Source organism: Pempheris klunzingeri, chromosome 4, assembly GCF_042242105.1.
Source record: "Pempheris klunzingeri isolate RE-2024b chromosome 4, fPemKlu1.hap1, whole genome shotgun sequence".
NCBI classification, from domain to species: Eukaryota; Metazoa; Chordata; class Actinopteri; order Acropomatiformes; family Pempheridae; genus Pempheris; species Pempheris klunzingeri.
The window spans coordinates 18715904-18739196 of NC_092015.1; the positions used below are offsets into that span (position 1 = coordinate 18715904).

Consider the following 23293-nt stretch of genomic DNA (forward strand, 5'->3'; position numbering starts at 1 on the left):
TTAAACAGTAATTTATTGATATGCCACAAGGTCCCCACTTAACCCACGGTACTAAATTGAAAAGAAAAAGAAGCGTTCCTGTTACTGTTGACCAGGTAGGGCGGGTGTGTGAGGTAGGGGCTTAGCCTTAATGCAGAGAGACACAGATAACTTTACACTGAATATGATGCATGGGGAGTGAGGTAGGAACAAAGTGCATCGAGCTTGGCCGACCACTCCAGACGTATAAAATTTGAATTGTAGGTGAATTTTTGGCTGAAGGAGCCGATAAGGCTCCAGTTTAAGCACCAGTTTACTGCTGAGTGAATGAAGCACTTTCAAGGTCTTGACCTTTTTTTTTTTTCATTCAAGGACTTTTAAGTAGTTTCCTTGATGTACGACTATGATCACTACTGATCATACATGGGCGATTAATACTTGAATTACTGTAAAGTAAGTTAGACAGACACCACATACTTTGAAGCCAGGCAACCATCAGTTTCCTGAGTTTTCCTCATCTCCTTCTCCCCCTCCCCTTGTTTTTCCGCCACAGGTGGTGGCCAAAAAGCGCCGTGATCGCGGCCTGCCGCGGGCCTTTGAGATCTTCACAGACAGCAAGACGTACGTGCTGAAAGCTCAGGATGAGAAACACGCTGAGGAGTGGCTGCAGTGCATCAACGTGGCCGTGGCTCAGGCCAGAGAGAGGGAGAACAGAGAGGCTACCACCTACCTGTGAGAGCAACTGCAACACAGTTGGACACACAGTGGACACGTACTGTGCTACCGACAACAGCTTGTACACACACAGACAAACATATGCTGACTAATAGTTCGTTTAGCTGAACACAGAAACACATCCAGCACAACATCCACTGCCAGTAACACAACTTTATGTCTGTAACAGGTAGTAAATCTTTAATCCAGTTGACGATGGAGCACCTATCAAAAGCAATCAAACAAAAAAGAGAAAACGTATGCAGTATTTTTAGAATAAAGACTTTGAATAAAATGATAAAAGCCTCACAGTATGGTGTGTATCCAAGCAGAATGAAGGATGGTTACAATACTGCCTGTACTTACTGTTACACCACTGTGGACCATCTGAAATGAATATTATCGATCATAAGTGTTAAAGGCTGAAGTTACACACAACGTGATGAGAAGAAGATCTTCACCTGACGGGGCCGGCCACACGTTATGGAAACTTCAACCCCGTCTGCTTGAGCCCACACGTAGTGTCTTCAGCAACCAAACGAAACCAGCACCTGTGGAAACTTGTGGATTTCTTGTGTTTAATGGTGCGAGATGACTGAGATGTTTTGGAGTATTTAGCAATAAAGACTTAATAGGAGCACAGACCTCATAAAGACTCGTAGCAATAATGAGACTGAACCGTTTCTCTTGAAAGCAGGAGGGATGAAGAAGAGGAGCCTAATGGACAGCAGATGGGAAGGCCATTCAATATTCAAATAATGAGTGTGTGAGTGTGTTTGAGAGAGAGAGAGAGAGAGAGAGAGAGAGAGAGAGAGGTGTATGGATGGTGTTAAGGAAAGAGTTCAATGTTTTGGGAATTATGCTTTAACTTGGCATGAGTAAAATGATGTCTGTTCAGCAAATATGAAGCTACAGCCAGAAGACCGTTAGCTTAGCTTAGCTTAGCTTAGTGTAAAGACAAAGGCATAGCATAGCATAGCATAGCATAGCATAAGAACAGCTAGCCTGGCTCTGTCTACAGATAACAAACTCTGCCAACCAGCACCTCCAAAGCTCTCTAATCAATAACCATTTTCTTTATTTAATCTCCACAAGAACCAAAGACAAACAGTGATCTAGGGCTCATGCTATTTCTTGGCCAGGTGCAGTGGCTTCTGGGTTTTTTGCTGGTTGCCTGGCAACCTCAAGGTCACTGCGATAAAATCAATAAATCATAATCCACACACAAACCCCCATAAGACCACACCTTCCCCATGTATGGACGGAGCCGGGCTAGCCGATTCCCCTCGTTTCCGCTATGCTATGCTATGCTAAGCTAAGCTAAGCTAACCCGCTGCTGGCTGTAGCTCCATCTTTACTGTACAGACATGAGAGTGAATGATATTGTTGTCATCTAACTATTGCTTTAATGTACATATTGTTCTAATGTGGAACATAGATGTACTTGATGGACCCAGTGTTTTCCTGTACGGTGCCCATTTTATGCCTCGATCTTTTATATCATTCCCCTGCTCTCTTCCCCACCCTTTCCTGTCTCTCCTCACTAGCTCTATCAAACCAAAATGCATTTTCTCTATTTTTGATTTGTACTGTTTAACGTCATTTTTTCCCCAAAGTCAGTAAGCAAAAGCTTAAGTTCAGTTATGTAACAATCAGAAATGTTTCATCCAACATGCAGTGCGAGCCTCTTTTAGTGCTCTCGTACTAAAGTGATTTATGAAGCCCCCCCCAAGAGCGTTCAGATTTCTGGTCTTTTGCAATCTCGATGCTGTATGGATGGGGCTATTTTTGGCCTTTGCGAACAAGAAACGTCTGCAGCGATTCATTCCGCGTTTTATGACGAGCGGTGTTGCTTAATCGTGGAGTTCAGATCTACAGATTGCCAAGAAAACACTGAAATAAATTAGTGGTTTCCTTGTGGATTTAGAAACTGTGCCAGTTCAGTCATATTGATTTACAACAACTCGGTGAAAGGTTTTGTTTAGACGAGACGGGAATATGCAGCAAACTCCATTTCCATCATTTTAAACCGGAGCCTTTCCAAAGCTTAGTTTAAAAGTATTTTCTTGTTTTTTGTTTCAACAGTGAGGCTGGATGAAGTGGAACAGAGAGTCTGACTGTTAAATGTGAGCTCCACTTTTACCTCTAGTCTCTGTCTTTACAGCTTCACTACTTTCCACCTGAAAGATCCCAGCTTGTGGCAGGACATACTGTACGTGGAGCTCTGTAACATGCAGATGACAAGCATGTCTTGAGTTAAGCTCTAAACTGCCGGAACCAGACAAACATCCGGCCGTAGCAAATCAATTATTTTGTATGATCTGATTTGGATCTGTAGCTGGAACCACATCTGAGGGGTGTGTGTCTGCCCACAGGTGAATGTACTGCTCTCCCCTTTGGTACCAAATGCTTTTGGTTTTGGTCAAACATATAAAATGCAATGTTATGAAACCTTCCCCCCCCAGAAAATCCCTAAGGTGGTCTCATTCTTAACTGCTGTGACAGAAAAGCACATTTTCTTTGGTCCTAGTTTGTCCTCCATGCAGTCATAACACTGCCTTTCGCACTGGGTCAGGTTGCCACTGTTTGTACTTTATGCTGTCTCTGTGCCCCCCCCCCCTCCCAGCAGAGGTGACCTGCATCTGCTTACACATAATATTTACACCACGCTTCTCCTTCACATTTTTCACTCCCCCCCTCCTCCTTTTTCTCTTAGGTTTATGGCCCACATACACAGCTGGCTATGCATCCCAACATCAGGGGGATTTCCTGCAATAACTCATAAAGGATTTTCTAAAAACCAACATCATTTTAACATTATAACCTTGCTCTTCCCTGTCAGTCTGTCTGCCGGTTGGTCCACCCATGGATGTATAAACAGAACTCTGTTGCTGAGTGTCAAAAACGTTCGACTTCTCTGGCATAAAAGTACCTGGATCTTGCGTATTGTTGGGCCCATGGAGCATGCGCACTAGCATCTCAGGTCTGCTGAGCCAGCTGGTCCTTCGCCATGATAAATAAGAATGAAATGATTTAATCATGCAGCTCTTCTAGACTTTGCACATGTTAACTGACTGAACGAATCAAATTCTGTTGATAAGACAAGTTATTTTTTGGGGTTGTGACCCTCTTGTGAAATGTATCCGCTGATTTACAGCCGTCTCTTTCACAATGTGAGTCTATGGAAAAAAAATCTGTTTGGGCCCAGTGGCATCACGTGATGGACGCCGTTGTGGTAATTACACAGTTTGGCCTCTATGTAGAAAATGGCTCCAAAGCCTGGCGCACTTCCTGGACCTTTTTAGTCCAGGCTGTAATAGCTCAACAACTACTGGATGGATGAAGATTCAGTGTTGTACAAACACTCATGGTCCCCAGAGGATAAATCCCTCTGACATCCCCATCAGCTTCAGCTGTGCTTCCTGTTTAAAGCTAATTATGCTAAACTCAGATGGTACATCATGGTAAAGATAATACCTGCTAAACATCGACACAGCATGGGCACTGCAGTGCTCCTGTGCAGCCTCACTAGACTCACTGAGGTGGACACACAGGTGGCATGAATGAAGCCTGTCGACGTGTTTAACACTTCAGCAGAGCTTCATACTGTCTCATACTGTCATTCGCAGATTTACAGACAAGGTTGCAGCAGCTGGAGAGCAATCATTTAAGTCCTCTGCCCTTAACTCTGAATGTACCGTGAAGCTAACTTTACCCTTTTAGAGCACAGTGTTGATTTCTTGGTGTTTGAAGTGAACGTCTGATCGTATGAATCTCAAGGTTGTCTCGAAGTAACAGTGTGAACACTCTCTGCCGTCACGCTGGCCTAGCTTCCAAGTAGTTTCCTCTTAATGGAATATATTGTAGGCAGCTGTGTAAATGGACTGGAGGACAGATACTGTAGCATCTATCTATCTATCTATCTATCTATCTATCTATCTATCTATCTATCTATCTATCGAGCTGTTTGACTAATTAAAGCACAATGAGATTACATGTAGTAGAGTCCAACAATCACACACGCTGTCTGTGTGGAGACGACTGACACAAGTGTTAAAGTTTCTGAATGTATAAAAAGGTTTTGAGCATAAATATCAGCCTTGTGTAAAGAAATCATAGCAATTTGTTTTTCTTACTTTAGAGTGTTGTTAAATTACATTTGACTTTATGTTTGATTTGTGATATGAGGTCAATATTTATTGTATTTTTTACAAGCTTCAATCATGTCTGGAGAAAGTATTGAAACAATGGCAAATTTTACCTTGCTGTCTTCCCTTTTTCTTTTCCATTGTTTTTTATAGTACTCTGATACTCTGATATTAATACTGCACACAAATGAATGCTGTATTTTATTGACATTTAAACTAGTGCTGTTGTGGATTATATATTTGCCTGTTGCATGTCTGCCTTCTTGTCTTTTTTCCCCTGACAGAGTTGTACAATAAATCTTTTCCAGTGAAATCAATGCCTCTCTGTTTCTGTCCTTCCAGGGCACCTGGGTTTGGTTTAGGTCACAAATGAGATAACTAAGGAAAGTGAATAATGGGTTCCTGGATCTTCACAAGAAGAACAAGAGACAGTGATTTCAACAAAGGATCGTCTCTGTGCAAGAGCAGCCTTACCTAATTTGTCAGTTCACTCACTGGGTGGACTCCCTGATCGGAGAGGATGAACACACACACACACACACACACACACACACACACACAGACACTGGCAGCAGTACACAACACCCCTGACCTCCAGGAGATCAGCACATTATTAAACCACAATGTAAATACCAGCAGGAAGGTGCTATGCTAACGCTGAACAGACCACAGCATTCCTTCCGCCCTGCGTGAATCTGTTTGTTCACTCCCAGGAGCTCTGTGACTCCAAACCCCTGATGACTGGGTCTCTCTCCCGCTGTCAGTCCGCCGTGATCGTTGTGATCCAGAAACCACTTTCACACATCAGCTGAACTGAGGCTGGCAGAGCCCATCACTTGACTTTCCCAAACTTCACGCGTCCAAAAGCTCTTCAAGAAACAGATTTGTTGTGCACGAATGGAAAACAACAAGCTGGACATGCTCAGCGTGTGAGGTATTATGGATCCTTTGGCAATAAGCAGAGGTTGTATGACTGTATGATTGCTTGACACCCGTTGATGCCCTCATGTTCAGACCATAACATGCTCCACAATCATTTCTTTGTCCACCCTAAAAATATGAGGCAACCATGTGCAAGCGTAGCCCCGTTGTTTGGTGTAAAACACAAAGCCAGTATTTATGCAGTTACTGGAATACCTCTGAATCACATGGAGATTATCCCTTCACAGCGTCAGTCACAAGTGAACCCCAACACAAAGTTATTTGGCATTACAGAAATCTCTGTCCAAGGATGAGGAAAATATAAATCATGTGTCTGTGCTTTTCCCTCCTCATCTGTCTCCACACAGAATTAGAAAAATGCAGCAACTCCCATCCTAACACCTCATCCACAACAGGAAGCATACCTGCCAGAAATGCGTGATGATCTCCATCAGTGTCAGTTCAACAGTCCGAGCCGCCAGCCAGACAAAAGGATTCATCACATGAGCGGTGGGTACGTCTCTTCTCTGATATTTGTGAGTCTTTCTGTTCATATGTGACGCGATGATACTGCATCCCGTACCTGTGGCAGACTGAGCACACATTTAGTACATTTTTTCTGTTAGCGATCATTACATTAGAAATGTAAAAGCTTTAGCGTCCACTGGAGAAACGGGCATCAAAAACATTTTCTTACAAATTACATCCCCAAAACTTGTTAGCAAACAGCTGCCAGTGTACACAGCCAGCACATAGGCGGCTTTCTGTTCACATGGTAAACACACAATAAGTCTATTTAACTCTCCTTGTTGCTCTGTTTTTGGTCTCCACCAACTCCTGAGGGAAATATCGGACCCTTTAGCTGCCAAATGCTTTACTGTGTTCACTTGCGTGTCGCTGGCGTTTGCCTGTCTGCCGTTTGGTGCCGGGTGTGTGGCGTTCGGCGGGCCGCTTGTGCGTACACGCTGAGAACGGTCAGAGTGAAGCAAAACAGTAAAGTTGTGTTTAAGGAGTTTACAGGCCATGAAATGTGTGAGCAACAAGCAAGGAGAAATCAGTTATTACGATGTCTGATAAAGAACATTTCTAACTTATAGGTCACCTAAATATAGAATGTTATAATTAATTTAACACTTAGAATTTCAAAAATGTGAAAGCATGATCTCATTAATCAGGCGAACACGTTTGTTAGTATTTGGTACCATACTTCATGTGAGTGCCTACAGGCGGTCATTAAACCATTTACAGTATGCTGTGTTCTCCATGGGGCCTCACACTGATCGGAGGAGAATGAAAGCCATTAACTCACATTAATGTCACACTTCCAACTCATAAAACAAAAAAGTGAGATATAGTTAAACACAGCGTCTTACAGCTACACACACATTGTTTTGCTTTCCTGGCACATTCCTGTAACAGGGACCGATTCCTTACTTTTTAGGTGGTGACTAACATTTCTGTGCCAGAGTATTTCTCCTCACCACTGTGTCAGAGGGGAAGCAGTAGACTAAATGCTTGATATCTGAATATTACCCCGTTTCACCAGAGACACAGATGATTTTACATGCCGGGGTTTTCAGTAGGTTCATCACTGCACTGGATTTGTCGGTGGTGTATGTGACCCTTAACCAGGTCAGAGCAGTGTGTGTGTGTGTGTGTGTGACCTGTGTGCAAAGGTGCTTTTATACGAACCTTTGAAGACAGTTACCCGATTCTTTGGCAGTGTGCACTGGCTTCCATTTCACTCCTCAGAGTCTCCGTAACATGTTCCCCAAACCACTGCCTGTGTAAAAAGAATAGTAGCCTTTGTAGAAATGTATTTTGACAGTAACTTACACAGCCCAGTGATTCATTTAAGACTTCCAACAACCCGTCTCTAATTCGAACATGTTGTTTAATAAATGGCTCCACATGAGCCGGTTCACTGGAGGATCACTACTAATCTCGTTTATAAAGTTGTCATTAATTAAGATTTGGCTGAGGATTTTTCCGTGCAATCGTTTGTTATACATCATTTTTGGCAAAGAGACGTTTTGTAAACCCTCATCATGTATTGAGTATCCGGTCAAATCAAATGCCCTCAAATGCTGACTGTGTGTTTGCAGCAAATGCCTTTACAATTGGCCACATGGGGGTGTGATTTTTTTGTCATGTCATCAGTTCCATTCAGTTCTATTTGTTGCGCACTATGATTGTTGCGAAATATGACTATATGGAGATGCGTCACCACTCAATTCCAGAAATGTAAGTCGGCTTGGAGACCCGAGCACTTGTATTAAGGCCAACAGCGCCCTCTGGTGTCTGCAGTGTTCATCTCCACATCGGGGGTAAATATGACTTAAAGACGGAGCATCATCGTCTCTGTCACAAGAACCAGGAGCTGAGGACAACATGCAGCTCCTTATAGGGTCATAATACTCTGTTCTCAGGAATCAAACGCAGCATGTAATACAAACCTGATTAAGAGTCTCAGCTCTCACTACACCAAACATGTCAGGCTGCTTCAACAATACATTAAAGACCATACAGTTCAGTGGCATAACTCATTTATTACTGAATAAAAATTGGACATGAACACGTGCAGACTAAAAACCAGTGTAACAAATTGACGACCGTAAAATTTTTGAAACAAAGTCTGCATCCCCTGCTGTAAAAAAAAAAAGGAAAAACAAGATTACATCTATAACCAGTTTGCTTTTTTGGAACTGTACAAAACACAGCTTTAGCAACATACATCTGTCCAAAAAAAAAAAAGAAAGAAAAACCTCTCGCCTGCCATTCCCTAAATGTGCAAACATATTGATCTTTCCTGAATGATTGCTTTTATTTTACATTATTCATTCAATCCTTCCACTGAACAGTTCGCTTTTATAAATCAAAGCGTTCACATTTAGTCAGCGGATATAAATCCATCTTTACACTGTAAATAAGTTTCTTTTTCCCAAAGTCCATAACTTTACATGTAAAACCTAGAACACGAGGGTCGGCTAGAGGGATGGGAGGGGGTGTAGGGCATCATAGGAAAAAGAAAAAAAAACAAACCCTATAGGTGGAGGAGACGATGACAGGTCTGGGACTGATATCACACTGCATCAATGCTTTCCCTCAACCACTGATGGTGTCTGACCACGTTGGAGCAAAAAAGGCTCTTGAACCTGCAAACAATCAGCTGGTAGTTTCTGCTGCATCCTGGGTTCCTCAGATGCACACATTCAGTCTACAGAAACACATCAACCACCTCCGCCAAATATCAGCTACAGGTGTGCTGCTGTGTCGACTCAAAGCAATGAATACTCTATCACCAGGACTCATGTGCATGCAGACGCTGTGTGTAGGACTCGGGCAATGTGAACGGTGTTTCCATAGAACGCCTCCGTTGTCGAGGCTTTGATACAGTTCTTCACAGGGACACAAATCCACACAATAACAAATCTAAATGTTTTGTTATTTGGCTTAAGCCAACTAAATTAAAGGTTGTAGAGAATCAACAATCCTGTAAATGATATAGTTTAAATGGTCAGTGCCAGGATGCATATGAGAAACCCAGAGGCCCAACTATTAGGCTGGTAAAATCACCAAAATGTAATCAATCTTGGCATGTTCTCTCAATCATGGCAGACATGCAGCATTTGGGTTTAAATGAAGATACATTTTTGCGAGTTGATGGTGCCCAACCCTCGAGACATGTCAGGTTGCTGGCAGCAGGTATTTGGTTTACTTCCATATTAGTTGTGACACCTTTAATTACTGAACCTTTAGACAAAGTGTGAGATGTGCCTGCTAACACGACTTTGTTAAATGTACAGATGAGGAGTTGCTGATATTTGCTGACAGTGTACTGTATAGAACAGCATTCAGAGAACATGCCGGATTTGATTTTGATTTGAGCAAACTGAAAATACTTCTGTGACAATCAGTCCTAGAACTAGTCTGTTGGTGTGTGGACATGTGTGTGTGTGTGTGTGTGTGTGCGTCTCAGCGGCGATGGCGGCTGTGTCCTGAGTGTCCACCACTGCTGTGGTGTTTGCTCTTGTGGCTGCGCTCCCTCTCTCTGTCCCTGTCGTAGGACCGAGACCTCTCCCTGTCCCTCCTGTCTCCCCGATGACCGGCCCCTCGCTCATGTTTGTGTTTCTTTGACGACAGGTCAAAGGAGCTGCGGTCTCTGTCTCTCTCCCGCTCCCTGTCCCGCTCCCTGTCCACTTTGACTGGCGTGCGGGACCGGGACCGAGAACGCGAGCGCTTCCTCTTGTGACCAGATCCTCCTCCTCCGCTGTTGCTGTGGCGTCCGCTGGGCTTGGAGTCGCTGTTGCCGTGGTGGCTCGTCTTGGACTTGAGGTGGGGGAGGAGAGGAGAGGCCTGATGTCGCCGAGGTGATGGACTGCGACTGTGGGAGCGAGAACGTGAGCGAGAACTGTAGGTCCCTGAGCGACTGCGTCTGCTGTTGTAACTGTGGAAACAGTTCAAGAGGATGGTGAGAAATACAGAATTACAGTTTTAACTAAATTACCCGTTAACACATTGCTAATAAAAGGTTACACCATCAAGCAAATCAATTCTTAAGCTAGTAAACTGCAGAGGTTTTTAAATATTCAAAGTGAGCTTACTGCCTGCGAGGGGAGCGGGATCTAGAACGGGAACGTGTTCTTGAACGAGATCGACTCCCGCTTCGGCTGTTCCTACCGAGCTTCACCTCTTTCCTTAACCTGGAAGGGGAAAAAATATAAAGTTATACAAGGCTTATGAAATTAGAGATGAACACAAACATTTGATAACTGGCTGTAAGAGCCAGCTCTTCCTATGAAACAAAGTAATAACAAAAGAATAAGATTAAAAAAATGACAATTACTATAAGTGAAACATCCTCACCGTAAATACAGTGTGTGCATGTGTGTATGTGTTTCTTACCCGTTGTGTGGACTCTTGTTGACCTGAGTCCGGTTGTCTGGCTCCTTCTTAACTGGTTTGAGGGTCTGAGGGTTTGGGGACTTCTCTTCCACTTTGACCACATTTGGGGAGGAGGGCTTGGAAGCAGGAGAGAAGCCGCCTAGTGTGGACAGTGCCGGAGTACCATCAGGGTTCAGGCCTTTGGCCTTCAGCTTAGCCTCTGCCAAGAACACCTTCCTCCGGTCCACCTCCTTCTCCAGCTGATCATAGTTCGGCTGTGGAAAAATAAAACCTTAAAGAGTCAGTTTACACACAGACAACACTGAACAGGCAGGGCTGTCTTGGCTAATAGGTTTGCTGTGACAGTATCCCTTGTGGCATATAGAGCTGGAGTGCAAGCTACTGTAAACGACAGGGCTGATGTGATTTTTACTGTCACACAAAATGTCTGTAAACCATATGATTATCCAATGTTACACCAACACTGTGCTACTCAAATCAAACAAAAACCACCTTCTTCCTGGTGTAGAGTCTGAGGGTGGTGATGCAGATTTCCTTTATCTCCTCCTCGCTGGCTCCAAACAACAGGTACCAGTTAGGTCTAGATGGCAGCGGTATCTGGAAAAAAACAGCACAAAAAGGTTATAACATTTGAAGGTGAAGAACTGTTGAGGCTTTTGTGGCAAGATGAAAAGGTGTTCCATGTAAATGTTCTCTCACCTGCAGAGCTCGGGCAGCAAGGTATATGCAGGCACAGGCGATAGTCTCAGCTTGGAACCTCACAAACACATTTGTCCTCAGACTGTCGTTCATGTAGTTCCTATGAGGGCAGAAAGAACACATAGAAACAAAACATAGCATCTTCTCTACACAAAGCCACCTCTCACCCATACACACACTTCCTTAAGGTCATGTTGCAGCGTTACGTTATTACTGTAGGTAGGTGACATTTATAGCCCATAGCATCTCCTCATCACGGCTTTAAATTTTTTTCTATTTTTCATTTCTGAATAAGCCCTAGCTAATTCTTACAACTGACAAGTCTTCCCAAACCAAGAACGTTATGGTTGGTGACTTTTAAGCAAGCATTAACAAGTGAATTTGACCGTTAGAGGCACAGACAGCATAAGCTGATAAATATACACGGATACACATTGTTTAGCTATAAAGAAACAGCTATGCATTCTTAAACATGAAGAAACAGCTCCGCATTTTTAAGTAACACAGAGCTGAAGTGAAATGTGCATTTTCATCTGTGGAGTTTAACTTTGTCCATTTCTCTCTGGGGCATCCATGGGGGTGCTGCACGTCACAGGTAAAGCATGAAGACACAAATGGGAAATAATCTGGTGAAGCCCTGCCAAGACCATCTTACCACACTATGACCTGAGAGTAACTAGATTAAGAACGATGGTGATCGAGACAATGACACATGCCTTTGAAAGGGACAGGAACATGCAGGGATACGGATGTAACACATTCTTTGAAAATGCAGCTGTCACTTTCAGATTGTTAGATCTGAGGGAACAGGGAGGAACAGCACATATGGTGGCATGCACAACTGAACACTTCTGGAGTCAGTGGCAGGTCGATGTAATCAAATGAGGCAACACTAGCTACACATAATGCAAAAGTATAGTTTCTATGTTTAGTGTTCATGCCATGAGGATTGTGACCTTCATCTTGACTGGAAGGTTCAAATGCAAAACAGCCACTTTCCACTTAAAATAAAAACAACCTGACCCTCATATGACCACTGATTCCATTTATCTGTAAACCCATTCCACTACGTAGCACTGTAAGACACTAAAGACATTAGTGGGAAATCTATGCCTCACTACTTAGGCCGAGTGAAATCTCTGCGCTACAAAACAGATTGTGTCAGTGGGTTGTCTGGGACAATGGGCAAATTAGATTAGCCATAGTGGAGCATTAGGAAAGACAATATGGCCAGGATGCGAATCAGGCGAGTACAGGGTGGTGTGAGCATCTATGTCCTCAAGAAACATAGAAGTCAGAGACAAAAAACGTGTGATAACAGAAACATGATGGTAAAACCCCGACAAACTAACTCGACATATCCCACTTAGATTACAACCAGGCAAAAATACTAAAACTAATCACAAAGTAGTGAAACATCATTTCTACAGTGGTGACACTTCTCCGTATGTATACACTATGTGTAACACTTTCCACCCATCAGTTATATTTACTGCTCCAATGGAAGCAGCCGCAAGTGATTTATGAAAACCTGCTGCACAGGGATTACTTCCAGTCTAACCTGCCTTAAACAAATGACAGAACCTGCACTTTGGCAGGTCAGTGTGAAACTACGCCAACGCAACTATAGGTAACACATGGCCGTTGGGTTCTGACTGCTGGGTGGGCGAGACAGGTCCTTGGAGGCAAAACCTGAGAACTGGATCAGCCTGTAAAACAGACACATGTCTGGACACCACGTCAGTTGGGGACAGGACACAGTATACCACTGTAATTATTTTAAAAACAGGCAGGTAAACTGGTCAAAAATGTTATTCTGTTGTGGTTTACTTCATTGCTAGATGCAAGTAAACTAGAAAAAAAGTCAGACTATAAATGCATCTGTAGCTACTTGGCATTACAGTTGAAACCTTTGTAGCAAGACCAAAAAAATACAAATCCTTTTGGACACCCAAGAGAAAACAAGACGATGTTCGCTGTTGGGAAAGGCCCGCCCGCCCCCTTCAGTGAATCTCGGCATTGGGATTGGCTGTCTGGAGAGGGGCAGCCAGCCAATGGGGGGAGCTTCCTGAGGTCATGTGGTTGGAGGAGGCAGAGTTCAGAGGTTCTTTATGTGACTTACCAGCATGGACTACCCTTTAATCAAAGAGTAGAGAGAAAGGACAAAGTTAAACCAAGTTCCCTGGGCACTGCAAATTAAACAGACTTTACAGCAAAGCCATGTAAGGGCAGACAAGAGAGTGAGACACGAAACAGGTTTAGGCAAAACACAAATTGCTCCATCAGAAAAAAAAGAGGTGGAAGGGTTAAAATGGAGTGAGGGGATGTCGTAGTCAGACCTGGGCAAAATCGTTGTTGAATGCTTTTCAAATTTCTGGCGGGGGCACTTGAATATCACTTATCTGACAGTGACCCAAGATCCTGGCTGTTAAATCGGGTGCTCTTCAAGTAATTCAACCATTTGAAACTCGTTCAACTTCCATTTTTAGCCCAGGTCTGGTGGCACTTCTTGCAGACATGACACAGGTTGCTGCTGTGGGGAATGGTCAGTGGAGAACTAGGAAGGAACTCACCAGGCCGTCTGGACGAGAGTCTGGTTCTTTTCACATTCAAGGACTTGAAGGTACATCACAATGATCTGGAATCATAAAACGATTGCATGGTAAAATCACAGAGGCAGCACCTGGTCTGATACTGGTCAAGCTCAAGTCTGTTCTGTGACATGAGAAAAGTCTGTCAAAACTGTTTCATGTGTGGTTGCATCTGCATGTAGGTACAAACTCAGTTGCAAAAGCTAAGCTACGCTGCAGTACAGTTTAGAAAGTATGGCTTAAACTCACCTTGTGTGGATGCTTGACATGCACACAGAAGCCCAACTCCTTCAGGACCCGCCGTTCCGCTTTGATGACTTGGTTTTTGGTATTTATGTAGTTCTGATCAAGTATCAATGAACTTGGAGTCCTAGTTTATAAAAGGAATCAAAACGAAATAAGGTTTCCCCCTTCGAAAATAAAAGTAAAATAGAAAGTGCCCTTGTGATTTCTTGCACTCCTTTTTTCCGTTCCAACCAACTCAAAGCAACAGGTTTTAACTGTTTGAATCCCTGACAGTTTGCTGGGCTTTGTGGACTCCTGTGGTTCCAGAGAAAGCTTATGGGACAGCCCTCGACCTCAATCACCCCGTGTCACAGCTTTAACAGAAATATCAACTGTGGTCATCTCCTACATCACTACCTCAACACAGATAAACATTTCAGCCTTTAAACTCAAATGAAACTGTAAAACTACTGCAATCCGCCTCACATCCTTCCCTTTCTAACAGACCGCTCTGTTGAGTAACCAAAACCACCTGCTTATTCTTTTGTACAGCACGATATCAAGACTTGAAGAAAATCTGAAAAATATTTCAACTACACTGCACCGCGTATTATAACCTAAAAAAAACATCTGCTTATTAAAACGATTATTTAAAATGCTACAGATGCAGACAAACAGCTCTACAAATGGCATTTTGTGGCAATCGTTTAAATAAAAAAAAAATCATCTTTCTCAAAGCAAGCATGCATTCTGGTCTACAAATCTGCTCACAGGCTGTCACTCTCCTGCGTGGTGTACAATTTATGATACAATCTACATCCCTACAACTTCTACAACGTGTGTGTGTGTACTAATTTAGCATTTGGCCTTTTCAGAACCTACAATGATCTCATTTAAGATCCAAACATAGCATTTTAAATGTCTCAAGTAACAATAATTCAAATGTGAATGTTGTCATGCTACAAACCGCATGCATGGAAAGCTCTCCTGGATCAGTGTACTGTCCATAACTAAACATGACGCTTTACTGCCAAAATTCACATCTAAGACAGACTTACTGTTTGTGCGCCATGATAACTGATATAGTTACTTTAATGCTGATCCAGATCAACGGTATATAATGCCCAATAATTAAAGCTACAGTGCATGCACTGACCCTAAACAAAACAGATAACCTGCATAGCCTATTTGTCTCTTATTATTCAAACTTCAACAAACAAGGTGATATTTCTATAAAAGCCATGGGTAACAGTAGGTGAATGGGGTTTTGCTCTTGAAGCACAAACAAAATGCATGGTGAGGAGCAGTCAGAGAAGAAAACTACATTACCCAATGGTCCGCAGATTGACGGACAGATACCCAAAGCTTAAGATTGAACCACAGAAGTCCTCAAGGCGCCCCGGGGGCCAAGGACCTTCGGCCAACCTGTCATCCCCGATCCCAGTGCCCCACGGTGGCTCAGACCACGGGCGTCTCCCACAGGAGGGGGTGGGGTGGCCCTGGGGGGAGGAGAGACCCCCTTGCATCATGGTTGTCATGCCGACTGCTTCATCTTACGTACCATTCCACATCACCCAGGCTTTGGTAAATGTAGCTGGTCGCTGTTAGTTGGTTGCAAGGGAAAAAAGAAGCCAAGTTAATGCCAAGGCCTAAAGTATTGACATGTACAGATTTCTATGAAGACAAAAGGCACACACATAGTTAAAGTAGTCGTGCCTTGTCTTACAATGTGTGTAATGTCCTCCAATTTTTAAAGTGAGTTTGTTGTGATCATAGTTAGTGTAATGTCAAACTCAGATGCTACATGTAGGCAAATACATCTGTAACTACCAGTGAAGCGGAAACTGAAAAGTTTTAAAATGGTTTAGAGTACATGGATAAACAGAAGAGCACTTACACAGCAAAAACAGATCAACATCATACAACATCATATTGGATAAAAGCAAAAACAAATACAATGCAACTGTTCCATGTAACAAAAACGTTATTTCCAAACAGTGGAGACTGGATTCAATGTCAGTGCTTACTTTTTGCCTCTGATCTGTCTCAGATGATGGAAAACATTGATGACGTCTCGTATTCGTCGTGGTGCTTCCTCAATCTTGGAGGCCAAGTTGATACAAGCCATTGCAACAATCTGGAGAGAAAATGATTGAAGCAAATAGTTGGAAGGAAAAGTTCAATAACTTAACACAACCAGGGAAAGAGTGGCCACGTGTAACCAGCAGGTTTGGGCAAGGTGATAAAGTATACAAGGAGTTTATAAATTTGTTGACTGTAAAGAGATCTTGCCATAATTTGCCTCTTTATTCTATGACATTTCAAAACCTCTAGGAAGACTGGGGCCAGAGGCTGTATTCTCTATGAGAAGGGTTGCTACATAGACGTAACACTTAATTTATGGCATCAGTGTATTGGAAATGTTATATCACAATGGAAAAGTGCATTTATTGTCTTAGGGGATTTATATCCATGTTGGCCACTCCTGTAAACCAGCACTTGATGGTTTCTTTTCTCAGACAGACCAATTTTGTCTATTTGTCGAATTTTTTGGTTGCAAAATGAATATTATATAATTGTCAGATGTAAGAGGCCACACTAACCAACGACCTTATACATCTACAAAATGCTTAACTATCAGGTAGCTGTACCGCATTAAATGTATGTACAAGACCTCCAAGTGGACAATAGTAATTGTCGTTGTTTTCTGTACTTAAAGATTGTGATTTGTTTCGAATTGATCTTCAACATGTCCCCTCTGTTCCTTACGGCAGTTCAAATACTCTGGTACAACGTATCGACAACATGGCTGCCATGAACGTAACCATAACGTTGTGCTATGCTGATGCTATGCTAACATGACCGAGTAACCATCAGCCTGACAATGATCCGTAAATTTGAACGGACTCACCTCAAAACTGTGCTTGACGAAGGACTTGGAGTAGAAAAATCGATGAAAGAGCACCTGTCCTGTTGCCATTGCCACCTGTCGAGAAAATAACAGGACAGGACGTTTGCACTTTGTCTTGTACAGGCTGGCCTAACCTCGCACAATGGACCGCCGCCATTTTAACTCCACCACGCCAACGTCAAAGAGCTAACGTTAGCAAACTGCTAACAACCGGGCTAAGACGTGTTGTGGACTAGAAAACACATGAACATAACGCCATAACATTTAACAGAACATATTGTGCGTGTTCCATTGGTTTTACCTGAGGTAACCGGAGAAGAATGCCCGCAGACTGAATCAGCTCACATCCAAGGATGCGAAGGTCGGTCTCCGTGTTCAGGTCGAGGCCGTCGAGCATCGACGGCGTCGGAGAGAGCCTTTCCTCCGGTATGAGCGAGTTGTCAATCGTGAGGTACACTTCGGAGTAAACTTTGTCACCAATGAGAATACCATCGTTGTTTGTGGATGCGTTGGAAGATACAGAAAGAGGACCTGCGGCCATATTCACCCGAAAGACAGAGGTTACCAGCGACAGCTCACGTTTCAGCTCAGCCAGCCTCGACCGACGGACGGCGGAGCAGGACGACTGACAAAGCACGTGACGTCACTCTCCCACTGAGACTCACTCCGTTGTGCTCATCCGCGGTGGGAAAATAGTTACGCAAAATTAAATCATTGAACACAAACGGGATTCATTTCTTTAAAATTTAACATACCCCACTGGAATATAGTACGCATTAAAACTCTTACTTTAAATTAATTGATTTATCCTCTCTTAAATGTGTTATTTTCAAATCTCACCTGTCTACACATTACAGCCATAGACTCGGACACAGTCTAAACAAAGTTAATTAATGATTAATTTTACAGATAATGAATTATATTAGATAATAAACAGATTGATCTGATATACAATCATATTTCCATTGTTTTCCTAATTATAAACATGAATATATCAGTAAGTACAAATGAACTCTCTCATGCTTCCTTCATGAGCTCCACTGTAAGCTCAGACCTTCCACTAGAAAATACGTGTAAGCATGTATGACTAACGTATCTCAAACAATTTAGCTGTCTACATACGGACGGTCAGTTTTACCATTATTTACACAACCACTCCCATAGATTTTGCTCCTTAAACGTTACATCACGCATTGGCAATACAAGTCTCACATTAACGTTGTCAGTACCACAGTTGTGGTGTTTCCGATGTCCCCCGAAGGCAGCAGGAGGAAACGACTCACCACCAACGGTTTCTGTGACGTGTTTTACGGGAAAGTCCAGACTTCTCACCACTACCTCTGGAACATATCCATCCGCCAATTAAAATAATAATAAATAAATAAAATAAAATAAATACATAAAAAAAGATTTTACTAAGAAATCAGTGATTGAATGACATATTTACTCCAAGTGTACAGTAGTGTATAGTCAGCATTTTTTTTTACTTAACCGATTAAATATACAGTAACCCAGGTAGTGCTAATTATGTACTTAATTTTTAGACTTTGGTATTTACTGTGTTGGTGCCTCTTCTTATGAATTGGTCTGAGAACATTGTGTTCAATCACTGATTGTATAGCCTGAAGCCTTGCAGTAACTACAAACAGACAGCAGAGAGAACTAGAGACATACTGGTGGAGGTTTCTCAAAATTGGGAGCTCCCTCCTGGAGCACAGAGAGCTCTCAGGACTCTAACTCTGTACTGAATCCCTTCTGATATACAGTCTAAGTCTTCAGTCCGTTTTAATGCCAACAAGTGGCTTATGGGCCGCCACTGCTGTAGTGTGTGTGTTGTAATATATCTGTGTTTCTGTGAATGTTGTACGCATGTTGCACATTTCTTTGCTGGTTTATTGTGGTCTGTGTTGGTTTGGTGGCAAAGAGAGTTTGAGTTTGAATTTTACATTATTAAAGTCAAAATATGAGCTGCATTGGATCATCCCTTGATTACCTAACATTGAGGCCGTGTCTCGTAGAAAAGCCCTTGGTCAAAATCTGTTTTTAAGACCTTAACTAATTTTGCTCATAACAGTGGTTTCCACCATTTTTCCTGTTGAAATTAAACAGTTTCTAGTTGCAATCCCCTGAATGAACAAGGCTCTTAAGGTTCAGGCTCCATCATATCTTAAAGAGCTCATAGTACCGTACTACCCCACTAGAGCACTGCGCTCCCAGAATGCAGGTCTACTGGTGGTTCCCAAAGTCTCCAAAAGTAGTGCAGGAGGCAGAGCCTTCAGCTATCAGGCTCCTCTCCTGTGGAACCTCCTTCCAGTTTGGGTTCGGGGGGCAGACACCCTCTCTACATTTAAGAGTAGACTAAAAACCTTCCTTTTTGATAAGGCTTATATTTAAGGGCTGGATCAGGCCTTAGACCAGCCCCTAGTTATGCTGCTATAGGCTTAGACTGCCGGGGGACTCCTATGGTGCACTGAGCTCCTCTATTCTCTATCCTCCTCTTCCTCTCCATCGTTATGTCTCATGTCAGCCAAATGTCTGCCTCTAACTTGCTATCTTCCCCGGAGCCTTTCTGTGCTTTCTCAGCTCTCAGTTCCTGTTGATCCTGTGGATCCTGGTCCTGGCCCTGCTGATGTGGTTCTCTGGTTCCTGTGGGTCCTGGTCCCGGTCCCGCTGATGTGGTTCTCTGGTTCCTGTGGATCCTGGTCCTGGTTCTGCTGATGTGGTTGCCTGGTTCCTATGGATCCTGGTCCTGGTCCTGCTGATGTGGTTCTCCATCAGCCATTGGATGTGCGTCTGTCCAAGGCTACAGCCTGTCTGTCCTTGGGAGCTGGATCTCTCCTTCACTGTGGTGCTCCCGGAGGTTTCTCTTTTCCCACTGGGTTTTTTGAGTTTTTCCTTCCCGAAGAAGGAGGGTCATAAAGGGCAGGTGATGCCTCGGACTGATCCACCGGACTGATCCATTGGCCTCATCGACTGCTGGACTCTTTATTAGATTGTTTGTTCGCTTACACTTGTTTATTTCAGTGAACTTTGTAAAGCACTGTGAGACACTCTGTTGTGATATTGGGCTATACAAATAAATTGAATTGAATTGAATTGAATTGAATGAATCCACCCAATAGTGATTTTCCTTAATAAAGCTGTTTTTACCATGGGGCCAGGTAGATTTCCAGCAACAAAACTCTGGTTATTTTCCAGCCCTGCCGTCAAAAGGACAGTCGCCACATTTAGACTGCTGTGTGCGGTGTGCACGGGGACAGCAGGGTACATATACACCTCACAGAGGGAGGAAATGGGGGCTTCGCTGGAGGCCCAAGAGCAAATTATTGCCACAGGTCCCACTAACAGGTAAATCCTGCCGTGGTTGGTTATTTCCTGAGCTCATATGTATCATGCATGTGAATGTCTGCGTGTGTCGTAGACTATTGTAAGCAAAAGCTGTAATCCAGTAAACACAGCATAAGGGCCTACTTTCATAACCTGTTTGAGGCTCTCTGTGGCATGTAAGGGGCAGACAGATGTCCACACACACATTTACCTCCTTGGCTTTACTAATGCACCACATGGGGTGGCAGACTGAGGCCTCATTGTCCCTGTCATTAACCAACACCTACAACCAGCACCTCCGGCCCTCGCACTTACGCAGTTACCACGACGACAAGAATACTGAGCATTCTTTCTCTGGTTGCCCGGGTGACACTAATTATAGGGTGTGGGAGGGCTCACGGGACGGCAGAATTCCGGAACGACCATAACGACGCGGGAGAGAGGCGTTCAGGGACGCCCAGTGACGAACAAGGGCTTAGTTATACACACACGCCACTCCCTGGAGTGTACGTGTGTGTGTGTGTGTATGTATTTACGAGCAACTTGCACAGATTCCCCAGGGACACGTGTGCATGCCTGCCCCGCTATGATAATTACTGCGACGAGATCACACTCCAAATGTGTGTGCATGGCATGCGTGTGTGTACATATGCATGTTTCTGTGTGTGGGCATTTGTTAAGGGTGATTAAATTTGAATGTTGAAGAGCGATCCAAACGGCATTCATGTCAACGTAATGGAGCTTTATGCTGCGCGCCTGTTGTGCAAATATCAAGTGTTTCAAGGAGATGAATCTATTCAGGCTTGATCTCTCTCTCTCTTTCTCACACACACACACACACACACACCTCATGGCTCTTTCTGAAACACACACACACACACAAACCAGGAAGGACACCAGGTCAAGGGCTACAAAGCAAAGGCATGAGCAAAGGAAAAAGCCCCAGTAAAAGAGCAGAGTGGTTCAAAAATAAAGTGATGGCACAGATAGCCGGGGAGGAGAGGCTGGGTGGGAATTGCTTTTTAGCAACAGTGTCAGAGGGGTTGAATACTAAAAGAAGGCTAAAGAGATTAAAAGAATATTGACACAGAAACAGATTTATGTGTGCGCGCCACAGATACAGAGAGAGGGAGTGTGAGAGGCCGGTGCTTGTGTTTCGGGGGAGTCAGAAGGAGGCAGAGAGCGTGTCAAAGACGCGGGAGTGTGCGTGCTGTGGGATAGGGTGGGATATGCTGACGCCTCTGACTGGCACAGAGAGAGGTTATCTCTTCAAATGCACAGCAGACGTGCAGGTCACGGTGGGAGGAAGTTTAACGGGGATAAAAGGAAAGGTCAACGGTCAGACGTGCATGTGCGGGGAGAATGTGAGCAGTTGTCAAAAGGTCAGAATGGGCCCTTTTCACGGCTAAAGCTTTGACTTGTCCAATCAGGAAGAGCGCAGGTGTAAATAACAACATCAACACTGGCTCCATTCAATTAAGTGTCCCGGTAAGATGTGTCAGTGACCCAGCATGCACAGCGCCTGAGCCCCGGAACCAGCTCACTGAAATAAAATACAGCAGTCATTCATGCTATTAATTCCACCTGTGCATGTTAGGCTTGTTTAATTACTCTCTGGTTAGACTGTTCAAAATTGAGATCTGCACTTCGAAGCTGACAAATTCATCTTCACTCAAGGCTCACTAATACTTCCTCATCCTCTTCTTCTGCTGCTGCTGCTGCTGCCATGAACGAGAAACACTCAGAATAACAGCTGAGCACAACTCTCTACAAAGGAGCTTCGGAACAAGCCAGTAAGTGGACCTTGAGTTGAGACTGTTTTGTCATCCGCTGGTTCAAAGGTCAAGAATACATAAAACCTTCAATTATTTTGTTGAATGAAAAGAAGTCATTTTATAAAAATGAATTAAATACTCATTTTTTTTACTGAGAACTCCAGACAGTCAACTTCAGGAAAAATACATGAACCTGTTTGTTATGTGTAGAAGGAAATGTGTAAATGTTTAACTCTCTGCAAACACAGCCGAGGTAGAAAATGAGGTTTTAATGGCACACAGTGTCCAGTGTCTTGTGTTTCAGAGCGTCTCCTCCGTGTGGATCGAGACTCTGGCAGGATAAAATCATTATCATGCCACCTTTCTGTGTGAGCGACGTGCACATGCATTGTCTCGCAGATGGACTGGAAGAGAGGAACACGGGGAAGTCAAGCTAAAAACTTTCCATGTGTGCCAGCAAGCGGGGAAATTAGTTCCATGCCACACACACACACACACACACACACACACACTTCACGCATTTCTCCCATCATGCCAATTCATCCCAAATGTACAGGGAGAGGAAGAGAGGGAGGGAGGGAGGGATGGAAGGAGGGGGGGTGGAAAGACCTTGCATGGAGTGAATGATGTCAATAACACACAATGCCTGAGGGGAGAGTGCTGGGTAATTGTGTGTGTGTGTGTGTGTGTGTGTGTGTGTGTGTATCTGGGGGTGCCTGCCGTACAGTTTCCTTTGTGTTTGCCTGCCTTTTGTTTGTGTCCACGGGTGGCAGGGGACACGCTGTCATGCTCCTTCAGCCCTGCCCTTGTGACAGGCCGTGTGTGTGTGTGTGTCTGTGTGCGTGTGTATGTGTGTGTGTGTGTGCGTGTATACTATGTGCGTGCATGGGTGTTTGTCTGTGAAATCCTGTGCGTGCCAGGGAGACTGCGTGAGTCGGGTTGTGAGAAAACAAGTGCATGTCTGTCGGAGAGTGTGTGTCCTGGGAGTTTACTGGTGTAAGAATGGGACTCAGTGTTTGTGTAGAAAGTGTGTGTTTCTCTGTACATGTGTGTGTGCGTGTGTGACTTTTAGAGTAGGCAATTAGAGGGATATTTGAC

The 23293-nt window shown here is 43.7% G+C and overlaps 2 protein-coding genes across 3 annotated transcripts in view; one reads left to right on the forward strand and one right to left on the reverse strand.

Moving 5' to 3' along the window:
* The window catches only part of veph1 (ventricular zone expressed PH domain-containing 1), a 68307-nt gene extending 67592 nt beyond the window's left edge, over positions 1-715 (forward strand). Inside the window, exon 14 of the mRNA XM_070828995.1 lies at positions 533-715. Coding sequence (XP_070685096.1) covers positions 533-715 — 183 coding nt within the window. The remainder of the gene's footprint in view (positions 1-532) is intronic.
* A 7576-nt stretch (positions 716-8291) lies between these two features.
* ccnl1a (cyclin L1a) lies at positions 8292-17721 on the reverse strand. 2 transcript variants are annotated; one of them, XM_070828645.1, is made up of 10 exons: positions 17395-17721; positions 17094-17168; positions 16210-16319; positions 14207-14327; positions 13940-14004; positions 11367-11466; positions 11160-11264; positions 10668-10921; positions 10367-10465; positions 8292-10209 (listed from the first exon to the last, which is right to left on the reverse strand). In XM_070828645.1, exons 1-10 carry the CDS (start codon positions 17632-17634, stop codon positions 9738-9740), a joined length of 1641 nt encoding a protein of 546 aa, XP_070684746.1. In that variant the 5' UTR covers positions 17635-17721; the 3' UTR covers positions 8292-9737. The 2 variants fall into 2 exon arrangements, with proteins under 2 accessions (XP_070684746.1, XP_070684745.1); XM_070828644.1 differs by lacking the exons at positions 17094-17168; positions 17395-17721 and adding an exon at positions 15608-15783 and having other exon boundaries at positions 16210-16306.
* Between the last annotated feature and the right edge of the window lie 5572 nt (positions 17722-23293).